The sequence below is a fragment of the Callithrix jacchus genome, chromosome 9, assembly GCF_049354715.1.
Source record: "Callithrix jacchus isolate 240 chromosome 9, calJac240_pri, whole genome shotgun sequence".
Lineage (NCBI taxonomy): Eukaryota > Metazoa > Chordata > Mammalia > Primates > Cebidae > Callithrix > Callithrix jacchus.
This window is the reverse complement of record NC_133510.1, coordinates 62,112,192-62,132,236: the sequence shown is the minus strand read 5'-3', so window position 1 is coordinate 62,132,236 and position 20,045 is coordinate 62,112,192. Positions and strand designations below refer to the sequence as shown.

At 48.8% G+C, this 20,045-nt stretch overlaps 1 protein-coding gene, 1 long non-coding RNA gene and 1 other non-coding gene across 3 annotated transcripts in view; 2 read left to right on the top strand and 1 right to left on the bottom strand.

Moving 5' to 3' along the window:
- Nucleotides 1–18,855, top strand: part of KIF5A (kinesin family member 5A) — a 36,389-nt gene extending 17,534 nt beyond the window's left edge. The window contains exons 8-29 of the mRNA XM_035256257.3: nucleotides 183–307; nucleotides 1,377–1,481; nucleotides 1,670–1,818; nucleotides 1,950–2,098; nucleotides 2,417–2,592; nucleotides 4,047–4,115; nucleotides 5,267–5,473; nucleotides 5,785–5,931; nucleotides 7,414–7,602; nucleotides 7,966–8,083; nucleotides 8,395–8,459; nucleotides 8,577–8,686; nucleotides 9,073–9,174; nucleotides 10,031–10,091; nucleotides 10,324–10,395; nucleotides 10,552–10,656; nucleotides 13,301–13,517; nucleotides 13,757–13,910; nucleotides 14,207–14,289; nucleotides 14,918–14,945; nucleotides 15,410–15,524; nucleotides 16,487–18,855. Coding sequence (XP_035112148.1) covers nucleotides 183–307; nucleotides 1,377–1,481; nucleotides 1,670–1,818; nucleotides 1,950–2,098; nucleotides 2,417–2,592; nucleotides 4,047–4,115; nucleotides 5,267–5,473; nucleotides 5,785–5,931; nucleotides 7,414–7,602; nucleotides 7,966–8,083; nucleotides 8,395–8,459; nucleotides 8,577–8,686; nucleotides 9,073–9,174; nucleotides 10,031–10,091; nucleotides 10,324–10,395; nucleotides 10,552–10,656; nucleotides 13,301–13,517; nucleotides 13,757–13,910; nucleotides 14,207–14,289; nucleotides 14,918–14,945; nucleotides 15,410–15,488 — 2,510 coding nt within the window. The 3' untranslated portion in view covers nucleotides 15,489–15,524; nucleotides 16,487–18,855. The remainder of the gene's footprint in view (nucleotides 1–182; nucleotides 308–1,376; nucleotides 1,482–1,669; nucleotides 1,819–1,949; nucleotides 2,099–2,416; nucleotides 2,593–4,046; nucleotides 4,116–5,266; nucleotides 5,474–5,784; nucleotides 5,932–7,413; nucleotides 7,603–7,965; nucleotides 8,084–8,394; nucleotides 8,460–8,576; nucleotides 8,687–9,072; nucleotides 9,175–10,030; nucleotides 10,092–10,323; nucleotides 10,396–10,551; nucleotides 10,657–13,300; nucleotides 13,518–13,756; nucleotides 13,911–14,206; nucleotides 14,290–14,917; nucleotides 14,946–15,409; nucleotides 15,525–16,486) is intronic.
- LOC118144580 (U6 spliceosomal RNA) lies at nucleotides 4,203–4,309 on the top strand. Its single transcript, XR_004729348.1, has one exon. It is a non-coding gene; the product is annotated as a U6 spliceosomal RNA (small nuclear RNA).
- Nucleotides 12,533–15,273, bottom strand: LOC144577600 (uncharacterized). Its single transcript, XR_013521822.1, has 3 exons — nucleotides 15,224–15,273; nucleotides 14,448–14,570; nucleotides 12,533–12,584 (listed from the first exon to the last, which is right to left on the bottom strand). It is a non-coding gene; the product is annotated as an uncharacterized LOC144577600 (long non-coding RNA).
- Nucleotides 18,856–20,045: the final 1,190 nt, after the last annotated feature.

The following is a 20,045-nucleotide window of genomic DNA, read 5'->3' as shown; positions in this document are numbered from 1 at the left end:
GCCCCTCAGAAGAGAAGACCCTTTGTCTGAGGGATCCTGCTGCCTGGGAGATGTGGCAGTAGGTCTAGTCCTGGCGGGCACCTTCTCTCCAGGTGGGCGGGGCTGGGTCCAGTGGAAGCCAGGGGCTGAGGACCTCACTTCTGCAGGGTGGTGCAGGTCCTGTCTCTCCCTTGCTCCTGCAGACATGAATGAACACAGCTCTCGGAGCCACAGCATCTTCCTTATCAACATCAAGCAGGAGAACATGGAAACGGAGCAGAAGCTCAGTGGGAAGCTGTATCTGGTGGACCTGGCAGGGAGTGAGAAGGTAAGGGGTCCTGTGGATATGGGGTGGGTGAAAGCCTTGGCTCTTTCATATTTTTGAGATAAAGTCTTGCTCTGTCCCCAGGCTGCAGTGCAGTGGCATCATCTCGGCTCACTGCAACCTTTGCCTCCTGGGTTCAAGCGATTCTCCTGCCTCAGTCTCCCAAGTAGCTGGGATTACAGGTGCCCGCCACCACACCTGGCTAAGTTTTTGTATTTTTAGTAGAGACGGGATTTCACTATGTTGGCCAAGCTGGACCTTGGCTCTTCTTCTTTTTGAGATGGAGTCTGGCTCTGTCACCCAGGCTGGAGTGCAGTGGCGCAATCTCAGCTCACAACCTTTTCCTCAGTCTCCCAGGTAGCTGGGATTACAGCCACCTGCCACCACACCTGGCTAATTTTTTGTATTTTTAGTAGAAACAGGGTTTCACATCCCGGCTGGTCCTTGGCTTTTTTTTTTTTTTTTTTTTTTGAGACAGAGTTTTGCTCTTGTTACCCAGGCTGGAGTACAATGGCACCATCTCAGCTCACCGCAACATCCGCCTCCTGGGTTCAAGCAATTCTCCTGCCTCAGCCTCCCGAGTAGCTGGGACTACAGTCTTTTTTTGAACTAAAAAATTATTTGTATTGGGATATAATTCACATACCATAAAGTTCACCATTTCGAAGGCAACTCAGTGGTTTGTAGTATGTTCCCAAGGTTGTGCAACCATCATGCTACCCAATGCTAGAACACTGTCATCACCCATTCGCAGTCACTCTCCATTGTCCCCTAACCCCATCCCCTGTCCACCTCTAATCTACTCTCTGTCTCTATGGTTTTGCCTATACTGAACATTTCATATAAATGAAATCATATAATATGTGGCAAGAGGTGAAGGCAAGGTGGGCTTGGACAGGAGAGTTGAGGGGAACAGAGCAAGCGCCTTCCCCAATCCCAGCCAAGCATCTCTTTTACTCTGTCTTCTTCCCTGTTCCCTCCTTTCTCCTTGGACTGAGCCCTGGAATGAGATGGTGACAGCCCTCTCCATGTGTAGCTACTCATATATAGTCATCTCTTATTGCCCTGGTAGGTCAGCAAGACTGGAGCAGAGGGAGCTGTGCTGGACGAGGCAAAGAATATCAACAAGTCACTGTCAGCCCTGGGGAATGTGATCTCTGCACTGGCTGAGGGCACTGTGAGTGATCCTTAGGTCCCCTCACCCCTCAAGCCCCACCCCGTCTCCTCCCCCGCCTGCTAATGCCACCATATAATCATGCCCCAATTCATGGGTCACTTGATCCCTGGGTAGCACCACTGCACTTTCTGATTCCCTGTTGAATTGTATTAGTTTATTTCTGATTCATGGTCTCCTTCCTCCCGCAGAAAAGCTATGTTCCATATCGTGACAGCAAAATGACAAGGATTCTCCAGGACTCTCTGGGGGGAAACTGCCGGACGACTATGTTCATCTGTTGCTCGCCGTCCAGTTACAATGATGCAGAGACCAAGTCCACGCTGATGTTTGGGCAGCGGTCAGTGGCAGGGTCCCCATGAGGGATCCCTGGTACCCAACTTGCCATCCCAGCCCCTGTGGTTCTCTCTCCTCAGGGTCACCCAAGTCTAATGTAGGTCTCATCTCTTTGTTCCTCTTATTCTCACCCAGTGCAAAGACCATTAAGAACACCGCCTCAGTGAATCTGGAGTTGACTGCTGAGCAGTGGAAGAAGAAATATGAGAAGGAAAAGGAGAAGACAAAGGCCCAGAAGGAGACGATCGCGAAGCTGGAGGCAGAGCTGAGCCGGTGGCGCAATGGTTAGAGAGGGATCAGTGGGAGTGAGGGGTGGTGGGAGGAGGAGGAGAAGGCTGGGGAGCCAACTCTGGGTGACGTTTCTGGCCAAGCCAATCTCCAAGAAGCGGGGCTGCATTTCTGGAGAGGTGTAGTAGAGCAGTCATGAGGAAAGGGAGTGAGGGGGCTGACTACCTACCTCCCCAGCCCTGCAAAAGGTAGAAGGTCCACCTGGCAAGAGAGTTCAAGGGCCCCAGAGGTCTTGGTATGAAGAGTGAGAAGGAAGAACTCGTGGATGCAACCTATTTTTCTCCCATTCCTCACCTTATCCTGCCCCTTTGCAGGAGAGAATGTGCCCGAGACGGAGCGCCTGGCTGGGGAGGAGGCAGCCCTGGGGGCTGAGCTCTGTGAGGAGACCCCTGTGAATGACAATTCATCCATTGTGGTGCGAATCGCACCCGAGGAGCGGCAGAAATATGAGGAGGAGATCCGCCGCCTCTATAAGCAGCTCGATGACAAGGTGAGGGCGGCCAGGCAGAGCACGGAGGCGGCCAGGTGGGATGAGAGGTAGAGGATCAAAGAAAATCGCTTCTATTGCCGTTTTCTGGTTTTAAAAGGGGATAACTGCTTATGATTGAAATGTGGAAAAATCAATAAAATACGTAGAAGAAAATTGAAATCATCCACTATTCAGAGATAATACTTAACATTTTGCTTTTCTCTGTGCGTATACAATGCAATTGAGATATACTGTATATGTAATGGTTTTTTTTGAGACAGAGTCTTGCTCTGTTGTCCATCTGGAGTGCAGTGGCATGATCATGGCTCACTGCAACCTCTCTCAGGTTTTTTTTCCCCAATGAGACAGAGTTTCACTCTTGTTACCCAGGGTGGGGTGCAATGGCATTATCTCGGCTCACTGCAACCTCTGCCTTCTAGGTTCAAGTGATTCTCCTGCCTCAGCCTCCAGAGTAGCTGGGATTATAGGCATGTGCCACCACACCCAGCTTATTTTGTATTTTTGAGTAGAGACAGGGTTTCTCCGTGTTGGTCAGGCTGGTCTTGAACTACCCACCTCAGGTGATCTACCTGCCTCTGCCTCCCAAAGTGCTGGGATTACAGGCATGAGCCACCATGCACAGCCTGTCTCTCAGGTTTAAGTGATTCTCCTGCCTCAGCCTCCAGATAGCTGGGATTACAGGCACATGCCACCATGCCCGGATAAACTTTTTATTTTCAGTAGATACGGGGTTTCGCCATGTTGGCCATACTAGTCTCAAACTCCTGAACTCCAGTGATCCGTCCGCCTTGGCCCTCCTCCAAAGTGCTGGGATTACAGGTGTGAGCCACTGCACCTGACCTGTATATGTAATTTCGCATCTGATTTTTTTCATTCAGCATTCTATTATGCACAATTAATAATTCTTCATAAAAGTATTTTATTTTCATGTATTATTGTTATTTTGCTTTGAGAGAAAGAGTCTTGCTTTGTCACCCAGGCTGAAGTACAGTGGTGCAGTAACAGCTCATTGCAGCCTCAAACTCCTGGGCTCAAGGGATCCTCTCCCACCTCAGCCTCCGAAGCAGCTGGGACTACAGGTGCACACTACCATGCCCAGCTAATTTTTTTGTTGTTAGAAATGGGATCTCACTTTGTTGCCTAAGCTGCTCTCAAACTCCTGGCCTCAAGTGATCCTCCCGCCTTAGCCGCTCAATGCACTGGGATTACAGGCATGCACCACCAGGCCTGACTAATATTTTAAATTTTTTGTAGAGACAGGGTCTCACTATGTGGCCTAGGCTGGTTTTGAACTCCTGGCCTCAAGCAGTCTTCCTGTAGCATATGAGGTTTCTAACTCAAAGCTTATACTATCTAGATTTTTATCAGTATCCTGCCTCTACCCCCAAACTTCTCATGTCTAAACTGGAAGGAGTAGCTTCCATTCACCCATCTTTCCCCGTTTCCTCCAACAGGATGATGAAATCAACCAGCAAAGCCAACTCATAGAGAAGCTCAAGCAGCAAATGCTGGACCAGGAAGAGGTAACAGGAGGGGGGGCAGGACATGAGAGGAAAGGGGTTCTGTTCATCCCTGGGAGGCGTGGAATAGACCTTTTAAAAATCAGATGGGTGCTCGCTTCAGCAGCACATATACTAAAATTGGAATGATACAGAGAAGATTAGCATGGCCCCTGTGCAAGGATGACATGCAAATTCATTAAGTGTTTCATATTAAAAAAAAATCAGATGGAAGAAAAGGCATTCTGCTTGGGGATTAGTCACTCCCCCAAACTATAGAGGTCTGGGAACCTCCCTGGGGCTTTTTCCCCTCCATCCCTCCCTCTATCCCTCCCTCTGTGCCTCCATCCCTCCCTCTCTCTCTTCCTCCCTTCCTCCCTTCCTCCTTTCTCCCTTTCCTCCCTTCCTTCCTTCCTGTCTCAATTTGTTACCCAGGCTGGAATACAGTAAGGCAGTCTCAGTTCACTGCAGCCTTGATCTTCCAGGGTCAAGCAGTCCTGTCTCAGCCCCCTAAGTAGCTGGGACTACAAGTGCACCATCACAACCCGGCTAATTTTTGTATTTTTTGTAGAGATGGGGTTTTGCCATGTTGCCCAGGCTGGTCTTGAACTCCTGAGCTCAGGCAATCCCTCCACCTAGGCCTTCCAAAATGCTGGGATTAGAGGTGGGAGCCACTGTGCCCAGCTGGGGCTCTTCTTTCCTTCTTTTTTTTTTTTTGAGATGGAGTCTCACTCCATCACCCTGACTAGTGCAATGGCACGATCTCAGCTCACTGCAACCTATGCCTCCCTGGTTCAAGCTACTCTCCCATCTCAGCCTTCCGAGTAGCTGGGATTACAGGCACCTGCCATCAGGCACGGCTAAGTTTTGTATTTTTGTAGAGATGGGGTTTCACTGTGTTGGCCAGGCTGTTCTTGAACTCCTGACCTTAGGTGATCCTCCTGCCTCGGCCTCCCAGAGTGCTGGGATTTTAGGCGTGAGCCACCACACCCAGCCTGGGGCTTTTCTTAAAGCACAAATTTTGGAGTCTGGGGGCTTCTTCATTTCTATGAAGGCTAAAGCCCACTTCCTCTTAACTCTTATTTTGGGTGGGGGGGCTCAGCTTCCCAGACCCAAGGCCGTAGAAATAGTCACTGGCAGCGAGCTTTCCCACATGGCACTTCTCTCCCTTGAAGCTGCTGGTGTCCACCCGAGGAGACAATGAGAAGGTCCAGCGTGAGCTGAGCCACCTGCAATCAGAGAACGATGCCGCTAAGGACGAGGTAAAGGAAGTGCTGCAGGCCCTGGAGGAGCTGGCTGTGAACTACGACCAGAAGTCCCAGGAGGTGGAGGAGAAGAGTCAGCAGAACCAGCTTCTGGTGGACGAGCTGTCTCAGAAGGTGGTAAGTGGTGTACCAATGGCCCAACAGCTCTCTGACCACAGAACATCTCCCATGTCGAGGTGCCTCTGCATCCTTCCAGGGCTGTATGGTGGCTGTACCTCTGCACTGCTGTTCAGTGCATCATGAGTTCCTCCCCAACCCTGTCACTGCACTTTCCCCTCCCAGTTCCTCTCTCTTCCAGACTCTTCTGCAGGGCCTACGTTCTCTTCATAGCAGCCCTCAGGGTCGTGCATGAAGGGAGAGGCCTTTGTCTGGGCTGGGCAGGGTAGCAGGGGGATGGCAATGGGAATGACCTGAGGGGCTGTCCCCAGGCCACCATGCTGTCCCTGGAGTCTGAGTTGCAGCGGCTACAGGAGGTCAGCGGACACCAGCGAAAACGAATTGCTGAGGTGCTGAACGGGCTGATGAAGGATCTCAGCGAGTTCAGTGTCATTGTGGGCAATGGAGAGATTAAGCTGGTGAGTGGTGAGAGACAGCAGTCTTGTTCTGGCTGGGCATTAATGGAAGATGCAAGATGAGACCATCCAGGCCTTCAGAGATACTGAGAAAAGCAGGTCAGAGAGCCAGGAAGCATGCCTTTGAACTACACACAGGTAGACAGTAGAGACTTGCATATAGACCCAATTGAAAAGAGACATTCTAAGTTGGGTGCGGTGGCTCATGACTGTAATCCCAGCGTTTTAGGAGGCCGAGGCAGGCAGATCACTTGAGGTCAGGAGTTCGAGACCTGACTTAGCCAACGTGGTGAAACCCCATCTCTATTAAAAATACAAAAATTAACCAGGCGTGGTGGTGTGCACCTGTAATTCCAGCTACTCAGGAGGCTGAGGCAGGAGAATGGCTTGAACCTGGGAGGTGGAGGTTGCAGTGAGCTGAAATCACACCACTGTACTCTAGCCTGGATTATAGAAGGAGACTGCAAAAAAAGAAAAAAAAAAAAAACATTCCAAAGGATGCTGAATAAAGAAGCAATGGAAGCCAGGCATGGTGGCTCACGCCTGTAATCCCAGCATTTTGGGAGGCTGAGACAGGCAGATCACTTGAGCCCAGGAATTCACAACCAGCCTGGGTGAATAGTGAAACCCCATCACTACAAAAATGACAAATAATTAGCTGGGCATGGTGGCACACGCCTGTAGTCCCAGCTACTTGAGAGGCTGAAGTGGGAGAACCACCTAAGTGTGTGAGGTTGAGACTGCAGTGAGCCATGATTGAGATACTACACTCTAGCCTGGGTGACAGAGCCACACCCTGTGTTAAAAAAAAAAAAAGCAGCAGCAACAGAGCAGTGCTTGCAGCAGGAGTTAAAGGTGGGGCACAGGCACAGAGTTAAGAATGAAATACGCGAATCTGTGGATATAAGAATAATCTGGGTGATCAAGCAGATCAAAAGAAAATCATATTACTTTATAAGATTTATTTATAAGTGGAGGACTGTCAGAATTGGATTTTTGTTTTTTGAGACGGACTCTTGCTCTTTCGTCCAGGCTGGAGTACAGTGGCGCAGTCCTCTCACTGCAACCTCTGCCTCCTACACTCAGGTGATTCTCCCACCTCAGCCTCTCAAGTAGCTGGGACTACAGGCATGTGCCACCATGCCCAAGTAATCATTTGTCATTTTTGTAGTGATGGGGTTTCACTATTTGCCCAGGCTGATTGTGAGCTCCTGGGCTCAAGTGATCCGCCGGTCTCAGCCTCCCAAAATGCTGGGATTACAGGCGTGAGCCACCACGACCGGACAGAATTGGATTTTAAATGCAGGCAGAGGAATTTAATGTGAAGTGTGGGTGATAGAGAGCTGCTAAAGGTCATTTGGAAAATACCCATCCATTTGAGTTCCTGCATATGTGGGTGTGTGTGGGTAGGCAGAAGGTGGGAGGGAACAGATAAAGGCTTCCCGGTAGCCAAAAAGCATCTCTTCCTCCTTCACTCACCCTTAGCCAGTGGAGATCAGTGGGGCCATCGAGGAGGAGTTCACTGTGGCCCGACTCTACATCAGCAAAATCAAATCAGAAGTCAAGTCTGTGGTCAAGAGATGCAGGCAGCTGGAGAACCTCCAGGTGGAATGTCACCGCAAGATGGAAGTGACTGGGCGGGAGCTCTCATCCTGCCAGCTCCTCATCTCCCAGGTGAGTGCCTAAGTTTGAGAACCTTAGGTGCCATGGGAGAAAGAAGGCTACTCTGGGGCTATGGCTGAAACTCCTAACACTCACCTTTATATCAAAGTTCTGGGATCAATTGAAATCAAGGACAGAAGAGCTGGGGTGGCAGGGATTCAGATCAGGGCCAAAGAAGTAAAGGCTCAGGCTGGGTGCTGCCCTTGAGCCAAGGGAGCTGAAGGAAGAGCCCTGCAGGAATGACCCCTAACCCTGCACCCTTATGGGAAATGCAGCTGGAGGGAGGGCTTGGGAGGAGAGCTGCAGTTGGAGATCTGTGCTGTCTGGGGTTCTGTCCTTTGCTCGATCTTCCTCTCACCAACTTTCTCCCACCAGCACGAGGCCAAGATCCGCTCGCTTACGGAATACATGCAGAGTGTGGAGCTCAAGAAGCGGCACCTGGAAGAGTCCTATGATTCCTTGAGTGATGAGCTGGCCAAGCTCCAGGCCCAGGGTGAGGCCTTCTTACACCTCCATCCCCCCGTCCAGGGCAGAAAAGTCAGATACATCAAAAGAAATCACCCAACAATCATTCACTCAAAGGATTAGCCTGAAATCATGTATGCTAACTCGTATGTTAGCCAAGATTTTGCATAACATAAACCATACACCCTTGTTCTCTGCTCCTGCTATATCAAATTGGGCAGTCCTAACCCAGAAGAATATCCCAGTGGGCCCATCCCCAGCCCTGCCTGGAGCTCTGGTCACAAGATGAAGTCCTGAGAGATAGGTTTGATGTCAGCTGTCTTCCCCTCTTTCCCTTAGAAACTGTGCATGAAGTGGCCCTGAAGGACAAGGAGCCCGACACACAGGATGCAGATGAAGTGAAGGTGAGTGGGGAAGGTGTTGGGGACAGTTAGGGCCTGGTGGGGTGAAAGCTGTGCTGGCCCTCATGGAGCTTATTTCTGGGAGTCTGGTCTTGGAGCTTGTGGTGGGGTTGTTTGCAGAAGGCCCTGGAGATGCAGATGGAGAACCACCGGGAGGCCCATCACCGGCAGCTGGCCCGGCTCCGGGACGAGATCAATGAGAAACAGAAGACCATTGATGAGCTCAAAGAGTAAGGATTCCCAAGGGCAACTCCAGCCCCCGCCAGAGCCTGTCACCTTGCTGTGCTGACTCACGTGTTCCCTCTGGATCTGATTCTTTAACATCCATCCGTGTGTCATTCCTTAAACAATGCCACAACTTTGCAGCCTCACCTCAGGAGATACATGGAATAAGGACTAGTTCCTATCCTTGAGGCTCCTACGATTAGAGAGGTCAGGGTTCCTCGCTCTGTCATGGAAACAGTGGCCTGAGTCTGTCCCTGATATCTGAAGGTGGACACATCAATTCTAACTGGACTCACTTGTTCAAGAAGGAAGATGTTTGAGGAGCTGGTCTTCCTTTCCCCCTCATTAACATCTTTTTTTCCCTTCTCCATTACCTCCTGATGCTCTGTAGCCTAAATCAGAAGCTCCAGTTAGAGCTAGAGAAGCTTCAGGCTGACTATGAGAAGCTGAAGAGTGAAGAACATGAGAAGAGCACCAAACTCCAGGAGCTGACGTGAGTGGCAGGGATTTGCCTGTAACCCCACAGCCCTGTAGGCTCAGAACTGCCAACTCAGACACACTTGCAGAGGCAGGACACACATACAGATAGGATATGGTGACTTGTAGGAAAACTATGATGTGTAGGGAAAGGACAGAAAGGACACTCAGCAATGACCGCCATTGAGTATTAGCCAGCATGGAAAGAGGTTTACAGTGTTCTAGTCAGTGTAAAAATCAGGTTACAAAACCATATGCATGGTATGATCCCATAAATATGTATACATGGATAGGTACGTATAGAAAAAATAGTCTGGAAGGATGGACACCATGTTGGTTTGATCTGTAAATAGTAGAATCATAGGCTTTTTATAAAAACTTGCCTTATCTCTCTTTTAAAAATTCATTTCTAATTTTTGCACAGTAAACATGAGTAACTTGTATAATAAATCATAATAGGCTGGGTGTGATGGCTCTTGCCTCTAATCTCAGCACTTTGGGAGGCCAAAGCAGGTGGACTGCTTGAGCTCAGGAGTTTGAGACCAGCCTGGGCAACATGGCAAAACCCTGTCTGTACTAAAAATACAAAAATTAGCTGGGCATGGCGGCATGCATCAGTGGTCCCAGATGCTTGGGAGGCTGAGGTGGGAAGGATCCCTTGAGCCTGCAGGTTGAGGCTGAGACTGAGGTTGAGACTGCAGTGAGCTGTGACTGTGCCACTGCACTCTATCTAGCCTAGATAACAGAATAAGACCCTGTTTCTCAAAATAATAGTAGTAATACTTAACTGGAGATAAATGTATTGGAGGAAGAAGCAGGAGGAAGGAGAGTCCTGAGGGACTTTTCTGTTTCCCTTATTTCTCTTGCTACAGATTTCTGTACGAGCGACATGAGCAGTCCAAGCAGGACCTCAAGGGTCTGGAGGAGACAGTTGTGAGTGGTTTCCTTCTGTGCCAAATTCACAGGATTGGGGAGGGAAAGGCTTCATTTCTTCCTAACCCTACTCCACCTGCCCTTGCAGGCATTCTGTAGCATAATCAAGACACATTTTTCCTAAAGGATGAGTGACTCACTTGATCATAGAGACCAGAGGTTCTTGTAATTCTGGAGGGTAAGATAGATAGACCTGCTATCTGGTTATTCTGTTTTTCATCGTTCTTTCCAGGCCCGGGAACTCCAGACCCTCCACAACCTTCGCAAGCTGTTCGTTCAAGACGTCACGACTCGAGTCAAGAAAGTGAGTGCTGTTCTTGGGGTCTTATCAGCCTCCACATCCTCCTCCTATCCTTAGGTTTCTCCTGCCCCTGTTGCCCCCAGGGGCTGGCTTGGCCCGGTCTTGGTGGGACCTGTTTGGCCTCAGGACCGCCACATCTTTCCTTCTGTCTGTTCTCAGAGTGCAGAAATGGAGCCCGAAGACAGTGGGGGGATTCACTCCCAAAAGCAGAAGATTTCCTTTCTTGAGAACAACCTGGAACAGCTTACAAAGGTTCACAAACAGGTAAGAGTCTACTGAAGGGGTGAAGAGAATTTTTGAGGCCAGATACCTAGGTTACCAAATCCTCAGAGGCCCCTTGGATTCAGGAAAATCTAGTTGCATGTTTTCCTTACTGTTCGCTTTTGCTTTCCCTTCGAATCCTTCTTTATACAATATTTGGTCCACTTCTACCTTGTTTTTTTTTCATGCCTGTATTCCCTTCTCAAAGTTTCTAAGCCACCTCTGCTCGAAGTGGAATTCTCCAGGCCTATCTTGGAGGGAGATATTGAAACTGACAGAGGCATGGGCTGTAACATACAGGAGGGAGACTGGTCAGATGTTAGCTGGAGATGGAAGGCAGGGAGATGAGAATCAGGTCAGTTGGGCTTCTCTCGTGGAGAGAACTCCATCTGTCGAGGTCTGGGGCAGGCATGCAGGGACATTAAATGATGTCCCTGGCCAGGAGCAGTGGCACACACCTGTAGTCCCACCACTTTAGGAAGCCGAGGCAGGTGGATCACTTGAGCCCCAGAGTTCGAGACTAACCTGGGCAACATGGTGAAGCCCCATCTCTACAAAAATTACAAAAATTAGGAGGATGTGGTGGCACATACTCATAGTCCCAGCTACTTGGAAGGCTGAGGTAGGAAGATTGCTTGAGCCCAGGAAGTAGAGGCTGTAGTGAGCTGTGATCATGCCACTGCACTCCAGCCTGGGTGACAGAGTGAGACCTTGTTTCAATTTAAAAAAAAAAGATGGCCCCAAGATGGCCCAACCGGCCCCAGGTTGGGGCCCCAGCCAAAACTCCTGTGTATTAAGTTGCTGCCTCTCTGTCCCCCTCCTTGCTGCTGCGGTTCCTTAGGTGGCTGACTGGGTTTCAAAGGTATGGGGTGTGGAGGCAGAAGGGCAGTCAGAGGAGTCAGGGCAGGAAATGTTTGTTGTGTGCTGGGCAGGGGCACTCTCACTAGCACGGAATATCTGAGCCTTGAGGATAGGCTCAGCAGGATGTCAACTGGCCCTTTTAACTAATTCATAAAATAAACCCTAACCTATACTTCATTCCTTTCCTTCAAATCTACCTTAAGATTCCATTTAAACTTACATTCTCACTAGCCTAGCACTTAAACTTCTTTCCCTCCCAGTGTAATGCCCAGCCTAAATAGTAAATATTCAGTACTTTTTTTTTTTTCTTTTTCCATAATGAATCCCAAACCTGTGCCCAGTGATAATCTACAGTGTTTATTTATTTTATTTAGGCCTGCAGAGGGCTTTGCTACTATTTTTTCCCTTTGTTTATTATGAAACTGAGTGGCAAAATCATAGAAATTTGAAAGGCACATAGGAAACATTTGTAATCAGTTCTGCCATTCCATTTTCATTCCTGCGTTCACTTGCCCTCTCTGTCCAAATCCATATTGTATTGCTTAAAACACACATACACACACTCTTGTGCGCGCACACACACACACACACACACACGTGTGCTACACTGGACCTCTCTGCCTTTGAGAAAGCCCTGCTCTATGGAGCAAGCCTCCCAAAAAAATTTCCACAAAAAAAACAACCACAGGCTGTTTCCTTTATCTTCACTGAAGCGTCTGCCTCTGTTCAAAATCCCAAAAAAACAAAAATGACTCACCTATAGGATAAATAGAGGACTCACTGTAATTCCTACCTCAGCAGACAAAGAGTAGAAAAGAAAAGGAGATAAAAACTTCTCAGTTAACAGAATCTGAATAGCCAGGACTACAGCCCTACTACCAATTAAGCTAAACTATTGTCACAGCAAAACATGGCTTATACTCTGTAAATTGTCCAAATGAAAACTGCATGGCAAGGTTCCTATCTTGTCCCCTTGAGCCCCGTGTTCCCTGCTATTCTGATTTACCTGCTGTCTTCCAAGGCCCTGCTCCTTTTGCAACCTGTAGTGCCCCCAGTCATTGTGTGGAACCCTGTAAAAAGATCAGGAAGTCTTTTCTGGCTGCAAGGTGGTTGCTACCACGCTCTAGCTTACTTTCAGTGGGGGAGGGATAACCCGGGAAGTCCTTGAAGGTGAAGGTAATGACTGCAAATGTTTGTGAGACCTCAAACATTTTCTTTCCTTCCTACCGGGCAGGCGCTGCGTGTCTGTGTGTGTATGGGGGATGGGGCTGCAGCATCTGCTCTTGCTCTGCACTGCACCTGCTCTGCACGCATCCTCCTCAATGCCACAGCCACCAAACTACTATTGTGCCTTTGCTGCCCAACCCTTTGCATGCCTTCTAAGCCCTTTCTGGTGAAGGGGGTCCCTCATCCCATGGTTGCCCTGGGGCTGTTGGTCTGGCACATGCTGGGAGATGTGGGGGAGGCTAGATGGAGATGGGACATGGTGCTGTCGCAAGAGCTCTGGGCTGCAGTGGAGACAGCAGGTTTTGCTGCCTAGAAAATTATGTAACTTTTTAGTGCCTGACCACCCACCCTTTGCTCCGGGAGAAGGAATGAGCTGGACAGAACAGCCCATTACATAAAGGCAATGAGACCTTTTGAGGAAATGACATGTTCTCCGTCTTCTCTGACCCCTGATTTTTCTTTCTTCTCTCTCCCCACCCCTGTCTCTTGCACTCCTCTGGGTGACTATCTTGGGTCACTCGCCTTCCTTTCCACTTCTTCCCTTTGGCTCACCCCATAGCTGGTACGTGACAATGCAGATCTGCGTTGTGAGCTTCCTAAACTGGAAAAACGACTTAGGGCTACGGCTGAGAGAGTTAAGGCCCTGGAGGGTGCACTGAAGGAAGCCAAGGAGGGTGCCATGAAGGACAAGCGCCGGTACCAGCAGGAGGTGGACCGCATCAAGGAGGCTGTTCGCTACAAGAGCTCGGGCAAGCGGGGCCATTCTGCCCAGATTGGTGAGTGGGTGTTAGCAGGCAAGGTGGGATACCCCCTGAAGCAAATTCAGCAAATTCCTAATTGCCAAGCAACTTGATTATTGCTTCTTATCTACCCCAGCCTCATCCCACTTCCCCCCCAAAAGTAAAAAAGTGATGATGTTACAAGCAACTCAGTTCAACCACAGCTAACTGACCTCAGGGATGGGGCAAATGCAGGGTCAAAGCCTCCTCATGGTTGTTTCCTTTCTTCACTGCAGCCAAACCTGTCCGGCCTGGCCACTACCCAGCGTCCTCACCCACCAACCCCTATGGCACCCGGAGCCCTGAGTGCATCAGTTACACCAACAGCCTCTTCCAGAACTACCAGAATCTCTACCTGCAGGCCACACCCAGCTCCTCCTCAGACATGTAGTGAGTGACCACAAGTGTGGGTGGGAGTCCCACCCAAGGCTCACTGGACCCTAGAAGGTATAGGGCTGGTCAGTTATTGGTTGTGGCTTATTTTCCTAAACCTTGTCTCAACTTCATGCCTATGATTAGAAGGTGGGTGTCTACCCTCCCAGCTTGTGACCATGTTTGTTGTCCTCTGCTCTCCGGGAATGGGGAGGGCTGTGCAGCTCTATCACTGAGGGTGAGTGTGGATTAGTGATCCTCAGACTACTGGAGGGTGGGTGCCAGATGCTGCCTCTTTCCTCTGCTCCCTCCAGCTTTGCTAACTCCTGTACCAGCAGTGGAGCCCCATCTTCTGGTGGCCCCTTGGCTTCCTACCAGAAAGCCAACACGGACAATGGTGAGTGAGAAAGATGGGTAATCCCACCTTTGGGGTCCTCAGAGCAAGTTGAGAGGCATAAAAGAAAGTGACCTTAGTCTATAAGAAATACTAACTGCACCTTTCGTGTGTGCCAAGGCTTCAAATAAAAAAGTACAGTTGGGTGTGGTGGCACGCACCTGTAGTCCCAGCTACTTGGGAGGCTGAGATAGGAAGATTGCTTGAGCTCAGGAGCTCAAGGAGTGCACTGTGATTACATCTGTGAACAGCCTGGGCATGGGCAGCATAGTAAGGCCACAACTCTAAAAGAATAATAATACATATATTTTAAAAAGTGACCCTGTACCAGCAGCTTGAGCATTGCTCAATCCTTTAGGTCTCAAACTGCCGCGGAAGTGGATTCCTCCTATTACCATGCCAGTCCCCACCCTCACCTTCCAGTCCCCCTTTCCTCTCCTTAGTGAGGGCCAGGGAGACTTTTTCTCCAACAAAATAATGATGCAGCTTGGGATAACTAAGGAGAAAGTGTCGCAGCTTATTTTTTTCTCTAAGGAATCAGGATGGGGGAGGGTTTTGGCAAACTGTTTCTAACACCCAGTCTCCTCTTTTTCTTCTTCTAATCGTGTTTTCTCAATGATGATCTCTTCAGGAAATGCCACAGATATCAATGACAATAGGTACAGCAGTCCCTACTACCCCTGAGTTCTCTGGGTGGGGCCAGAAGAAATGATTAAATTTCCCTTGTGCCCCTCTTGGAGGTTCCTGGAGCCTTGGGGGAAGGAGGAAGACAGACTTATTCTTTCCCTCACTGTGTTGTCCAGGAGATGCAGTCAGTCCCCTGCCCCAGTGCAGAGTGTCTCCCCTCCTCCATTCCCATCTGTGGCTTCTCCCTATTCCAGTGAGAAGGTCTGGATGAAAACATCATGGGCATCTGATGACTGGGTTTCTTTCCTACCTTTGGGAGCCTTGTAATATTGGACAAGTCATTTACGTCTGTCTGGCCTTGAGTTTCCCTGTATTCCTGTAAAATACCAATAGTCCCTGCCCTTTGTGATCTCACAGAAACCCTCTTAGAGCAGAGTGACCATGACAGGAATACTTTCATTTCTATGGAGCTGATTGTGTGGGTTTCTTCCTCCAGGAGTGACCTGCCTTGTGGCTATGAAGCTGAGGACCAGGCCAAGCTTTTCCCTCTCCACCAAGAGACAGCAGCCAGCTAATCTCCTACATCCACAGCTGCATACCTGCACTTTCAGGTAGATCAGGCTGCTTCCTCAGACCAGCCTCAGGATGCTTCCCTTCTTGCTGACAGCCTCTTTGGTTCTCCCGCTGCTTCTTTTTTTTTAACCATCTCAAAACATTTTACCCTTCAACTCCCGCTTTCCCCTGCTGGGGCCACGTCTGTGCTGCCCCATGTAACCTGGACACTGACCTTCCCTGGCCGCTTTTGCTTTCCCTTAGGGAATAGCGGTAATTACAGTACTGTCTTTTTGCCACTAGGGGTCACTGTCACATGTCCAAAGAAGCGAGATCGGCCTCTGTAGATTAGAGCCATACAGGGGTGGTAGCGGGCAGATCTATCAGAAGGCCATCCCAACCCCACCTCTACCTCCACCCTGAAATAATTTTGGATGGATAGGTGTTTTTGGAACTAAGACACCTCCGGTAAGGAGATGTTTATGCCTGCACCTGTGTCCCATCCTCCTCCCATGTGTGTATGCCACCAGTAAGCTTTAGGACGTGCCTCACGAAGTCAGTCAGTGCTCCCCTCCCATCTTTTTTAGTGGAGGTGGAAAAGCCCCTCTTTTTCCTCCTCTGTGCCCAGGTGCTCTCCTCTAGCAGCACAGGAACCTTCTTTGTTCTTGTCTATCACCAGGTTTCTCACCAAAGGTGCTTTAGGGCCCAGAAGTGGCACAGCGAGCATGGCCAGTTCTTACTGGGCTGCATCTAAGCTGAAGCCTCTCCAGGGGTTTCCCAGAATAGTAGACCCAGCACACACAGGCAGAAAAGCCTGAGAAGCAGAGAAGGAGGAATGCGGAAGAGGAGTCGGGGAGGCCTGGGGTGGAGGTGAAGGGCTGGGTCGCAGGGGTAGGGGGTCTGCTTGTTGGTATTAAAGGAACAGGATGGTAAACCAACATGTGTGCAGATGCCACCTGTTCCTGTTCCATGGCGGAGCTCCAAGCTGAGCCCTCACACTCTCTTTCTCTTTCTTTCCCAGTTTCTAAGAGGGACTGAGGCCTCTTCTTTCAGCATGCTGCAAACCTGTGGTCTCTGATACTAACTCCCTCCCCATTCCCTGTTGTTGGACTATACTATGTTTGATGTCTTACTTACTCTGTATCTCTTTGTACTCTGTATCTATATATCAAAAGCTGCTGCTATGTCTCTTCTGTCTTACTCTCTAAGTATCTACTGATGTATTTAGCAATTTCAAAGCATAGTCTACCTTCCTTATTTGGGGCAATAGGGAGGAGGGTGAATGTTTCTTCTTTCTTATACTTGTCTCACACTGAGAGGTGTTAGTCACCAAGTAGAGGTCACAGACATGACAAAAGGAAGAACGGGAGTTAGAGGGCTGTGACCCTTCACACACACACACACACACACACACACACACACACACACAAAGCCTTAAGGAGAAGAATGTCCTAGCATCATAAGACAGATAAATAGATTCTTCCTCCCTCCTCTTTCACATATAGCACAGGGGAAGGTGAAATGGAAGGGCTGCTAAATGAGACATATAATTTTCTTCATACATCCCTCACCTTAATCAAAGGATTTGGGTGTTTACCTCTGTCCTACAAAGCCTGCCTTTTGCCTCCCTCTTCCTGTTTTCCCCTGGACTGAGAAATGGGTTGCTCAAGGGAGCATTTCCCTTTTTCTTCACTGCTCCTTTTGATATTCCCTGCCCCAGAGCTCGTGACCAGAACCCAGAGTTGATTTAAAATATCTTGAAAAGTTGAGGAGGCAGACTGCTCCCAGCAGCCTGTTAATGGCGGCTCATCTGTCCATGGTGATGGTTACAGGAAGATGTAGTCAACATGATTGATTCCTTGGGTTTGGGGGTGAATAGGCTGGGAAATTTGAGCCTTTCTTTTTGTCACAATGCAATGAGCTGGATTCCTTTCTCAGACCTGTACTGGACCGTATACTCCTCACATCTCCATCCACCCTTTGGTTTGGGGCTTCCAGCTCATTGGCAAAATCTCTCTAGTTGCCTTCCTTTCAAGCTGGAGCCTGCCCTTTCCTCAACATACATCTTTTTTCTCCACAAAGAGTTCCTTCTCTAATGTCCCCATCTGGTATTAAGTGCACTTTAAAGAAAGGAGCAGGGTGGATTTTCAAGAGGTGGGGAGCTCTAAGGCTTGACCCTGAGGGCTCTCCTCCCAGCTGTTCTCAGCCCACATGCAGCATCCCCCATACTGAAGGGGGCTGTTGTTTTTGTTTCAGATGGTCCCTTCCTTCCACATGGTGCTAAGGTGGTTTTCTAGGTAACTACAGGGATGGAGGTCACTAGCCAGTCCCAACCAGGAGAGAAAGTCTGGTGTCCTGATATCCAGTCTTATCTAGGATGGAAGACCAAGATTCTCCAGTGGCAGGGCAGCCCATCACCCAGCTTCTAAGTCAGGAAAGGAAGCTGAGTGGGAATGCCAGCTGGTAAGCGCAGGCTGCACTGGCCCATAACTCCTTCAAGGGAGAGAGGCCCTGCTCCCTTTACCTGCTGAGCTCCTTTCAGCAGTTAAGGAGAACTTCAGGGGGAAAAATACCAGCAGGGTGTGGAATAAATCCAAAGTGGGTGATTTTTTAACATTTTTCAAAACAAATCTTACACAGAATCCCAATATAAAAAATAAAGTAATGCAGACCTGGGAAGTTTGCATTTCTTTTTTGGTGGAAGAATCCTCAAGGTCTCTTAGAACTGTTCAAGGGCGCCTCAGCGAATGAGCCCTGAACAGTCCGAAGCGACCCTGAGGATTCTGTTGAGTAGTTTGAAAACCACTGTTCTGAGGAAGGGGGTCCAATCTGGCTCCTCTGCACTAAACCTGCAGCTCACAGAAAAGAGGGCGCAAGGGTGGGGCAGACAAACCAGCCTGTCTCCAGACCCACTAGGGAGGAAGGGAGGTCCTGTGCGCCTGTGGACTTAGGCTAATGTTTGCTGCCAGCAGGGCATCTAAGAATCCAGGGGATTTTATGTAATGTTGCCACCACATGGTTCTTTTAAAAATGCATAAGAAAATGTGAGGGTGTAGGGCAGATGAGGAGAGAGATGACACAGAGGGAGCAGCCTTCTCTTTAGCAAGATGTAAGGGAAATATAATTCACTTACATAAAAAAGAAACAACACACACGCAAACCCTTCACCAGAAGCTTCACACTACATCCTCCTCCTCCTCCTGCTCCCCACCTTCACCGCATCCCTTTCAGAGCCAGGGTCACCGCAAGGGGCACCTGGCCTGCCCACTCACATCTGCCAAAATGTTGCATGCCAGTGTGGAAGACAAACCAAATTGCACAACCCCCTGTGTGTATTTAATTGGTGTACATAGATATCTTTAAAATAAAATAAATTCCATGATGACTCTATGTTGTTGTAAATATTCTTTATCCCTCCTCCATCTCATTCCCTTCCTTGGATATAATGGAACTTGATATATCTTTCCAGATGTTTTGCTACAGATTTACATATAGGCTTGGTGTTTTTCCCATTTGACACTATATCCTGGAGATCTTTTTATGTCAATGTATATCAATTGACCTCATTAAAATACAATTTTTCACAAATCCTACAATTCATTCAGCCAGTCTACTACTGGTAGATATCTACACTGTTCGTAATTTTTACCAAAAGTGGTATCTTGTTCCTTCATTTTTTATGCAGAGCAGCCACAGTCCTGGCATCAATTCCTTCCCTCTCCAGTGTGTCACCCTCTCTCCACAGCCAACAGATCAATATTTCTGTCCCAAGATCATCCAATACAATCACCCTTCCAACCCTTTTTTTTTTTTCTTTTTGAGACGGATTTTCGCTCGTTACCCAGGCTGGAGTGCAATGGCGTGATCTCAGCTCACCGCAACCTCCGCCTCCTGGGTTCAACTGATTCTCCTGCCTCAGCCTCCCGAGCAGCTGGGATTACAGGCATGCACCACCATGCCCAGCTAATTTTTGTATTTTTAGTAGAGACAGGGTTTCATCATGTTGGCCAGGATGGTCTTGATCTCTTGACCTCACGATCTGCCCACCTCGGCCTCCCAGTGTGCTGGGATTACAGGCATGAGCCACCGCGTCAGGCCCCAACCCCCATTTTAAAGTGTAGTCCACCTCTCTTCTTTGCTCATACCTCAGAGCTTCTCAGATGGAGAAAACTGCACACCCAAAAAACTGGGGCAAGTAAAACTGAAGAGCCTATAAACCTACTAGGACCTCTGGTGCTGCTCACTTTCTTCTCCTATTTCCCAGAGCAAGGGTCTACACCCTTTCCACCCTTATCTCTCAGGCAGCAACTTTCTCATCTGCTTCAAAGGGAAAATTAAGGCACTTGAGCTTGAAATTCTTTATCTTCCCCCTGCCACCCACATGCACCTAAACAATTACCCGTCTATGTCTGCACATATCCTTTCCTTCCCCCTTCTGACAAGTGATAAATCTCCTTTCTCTGGGCTAACGTGAATCCCTTCTAGATATTTAATTCTTGAGATACTGATATAGAACCTCAATAATAAATATAGAAAATATATAAAACTGGGCCAGGTGCGGGCTACTAAAAATACAAAAA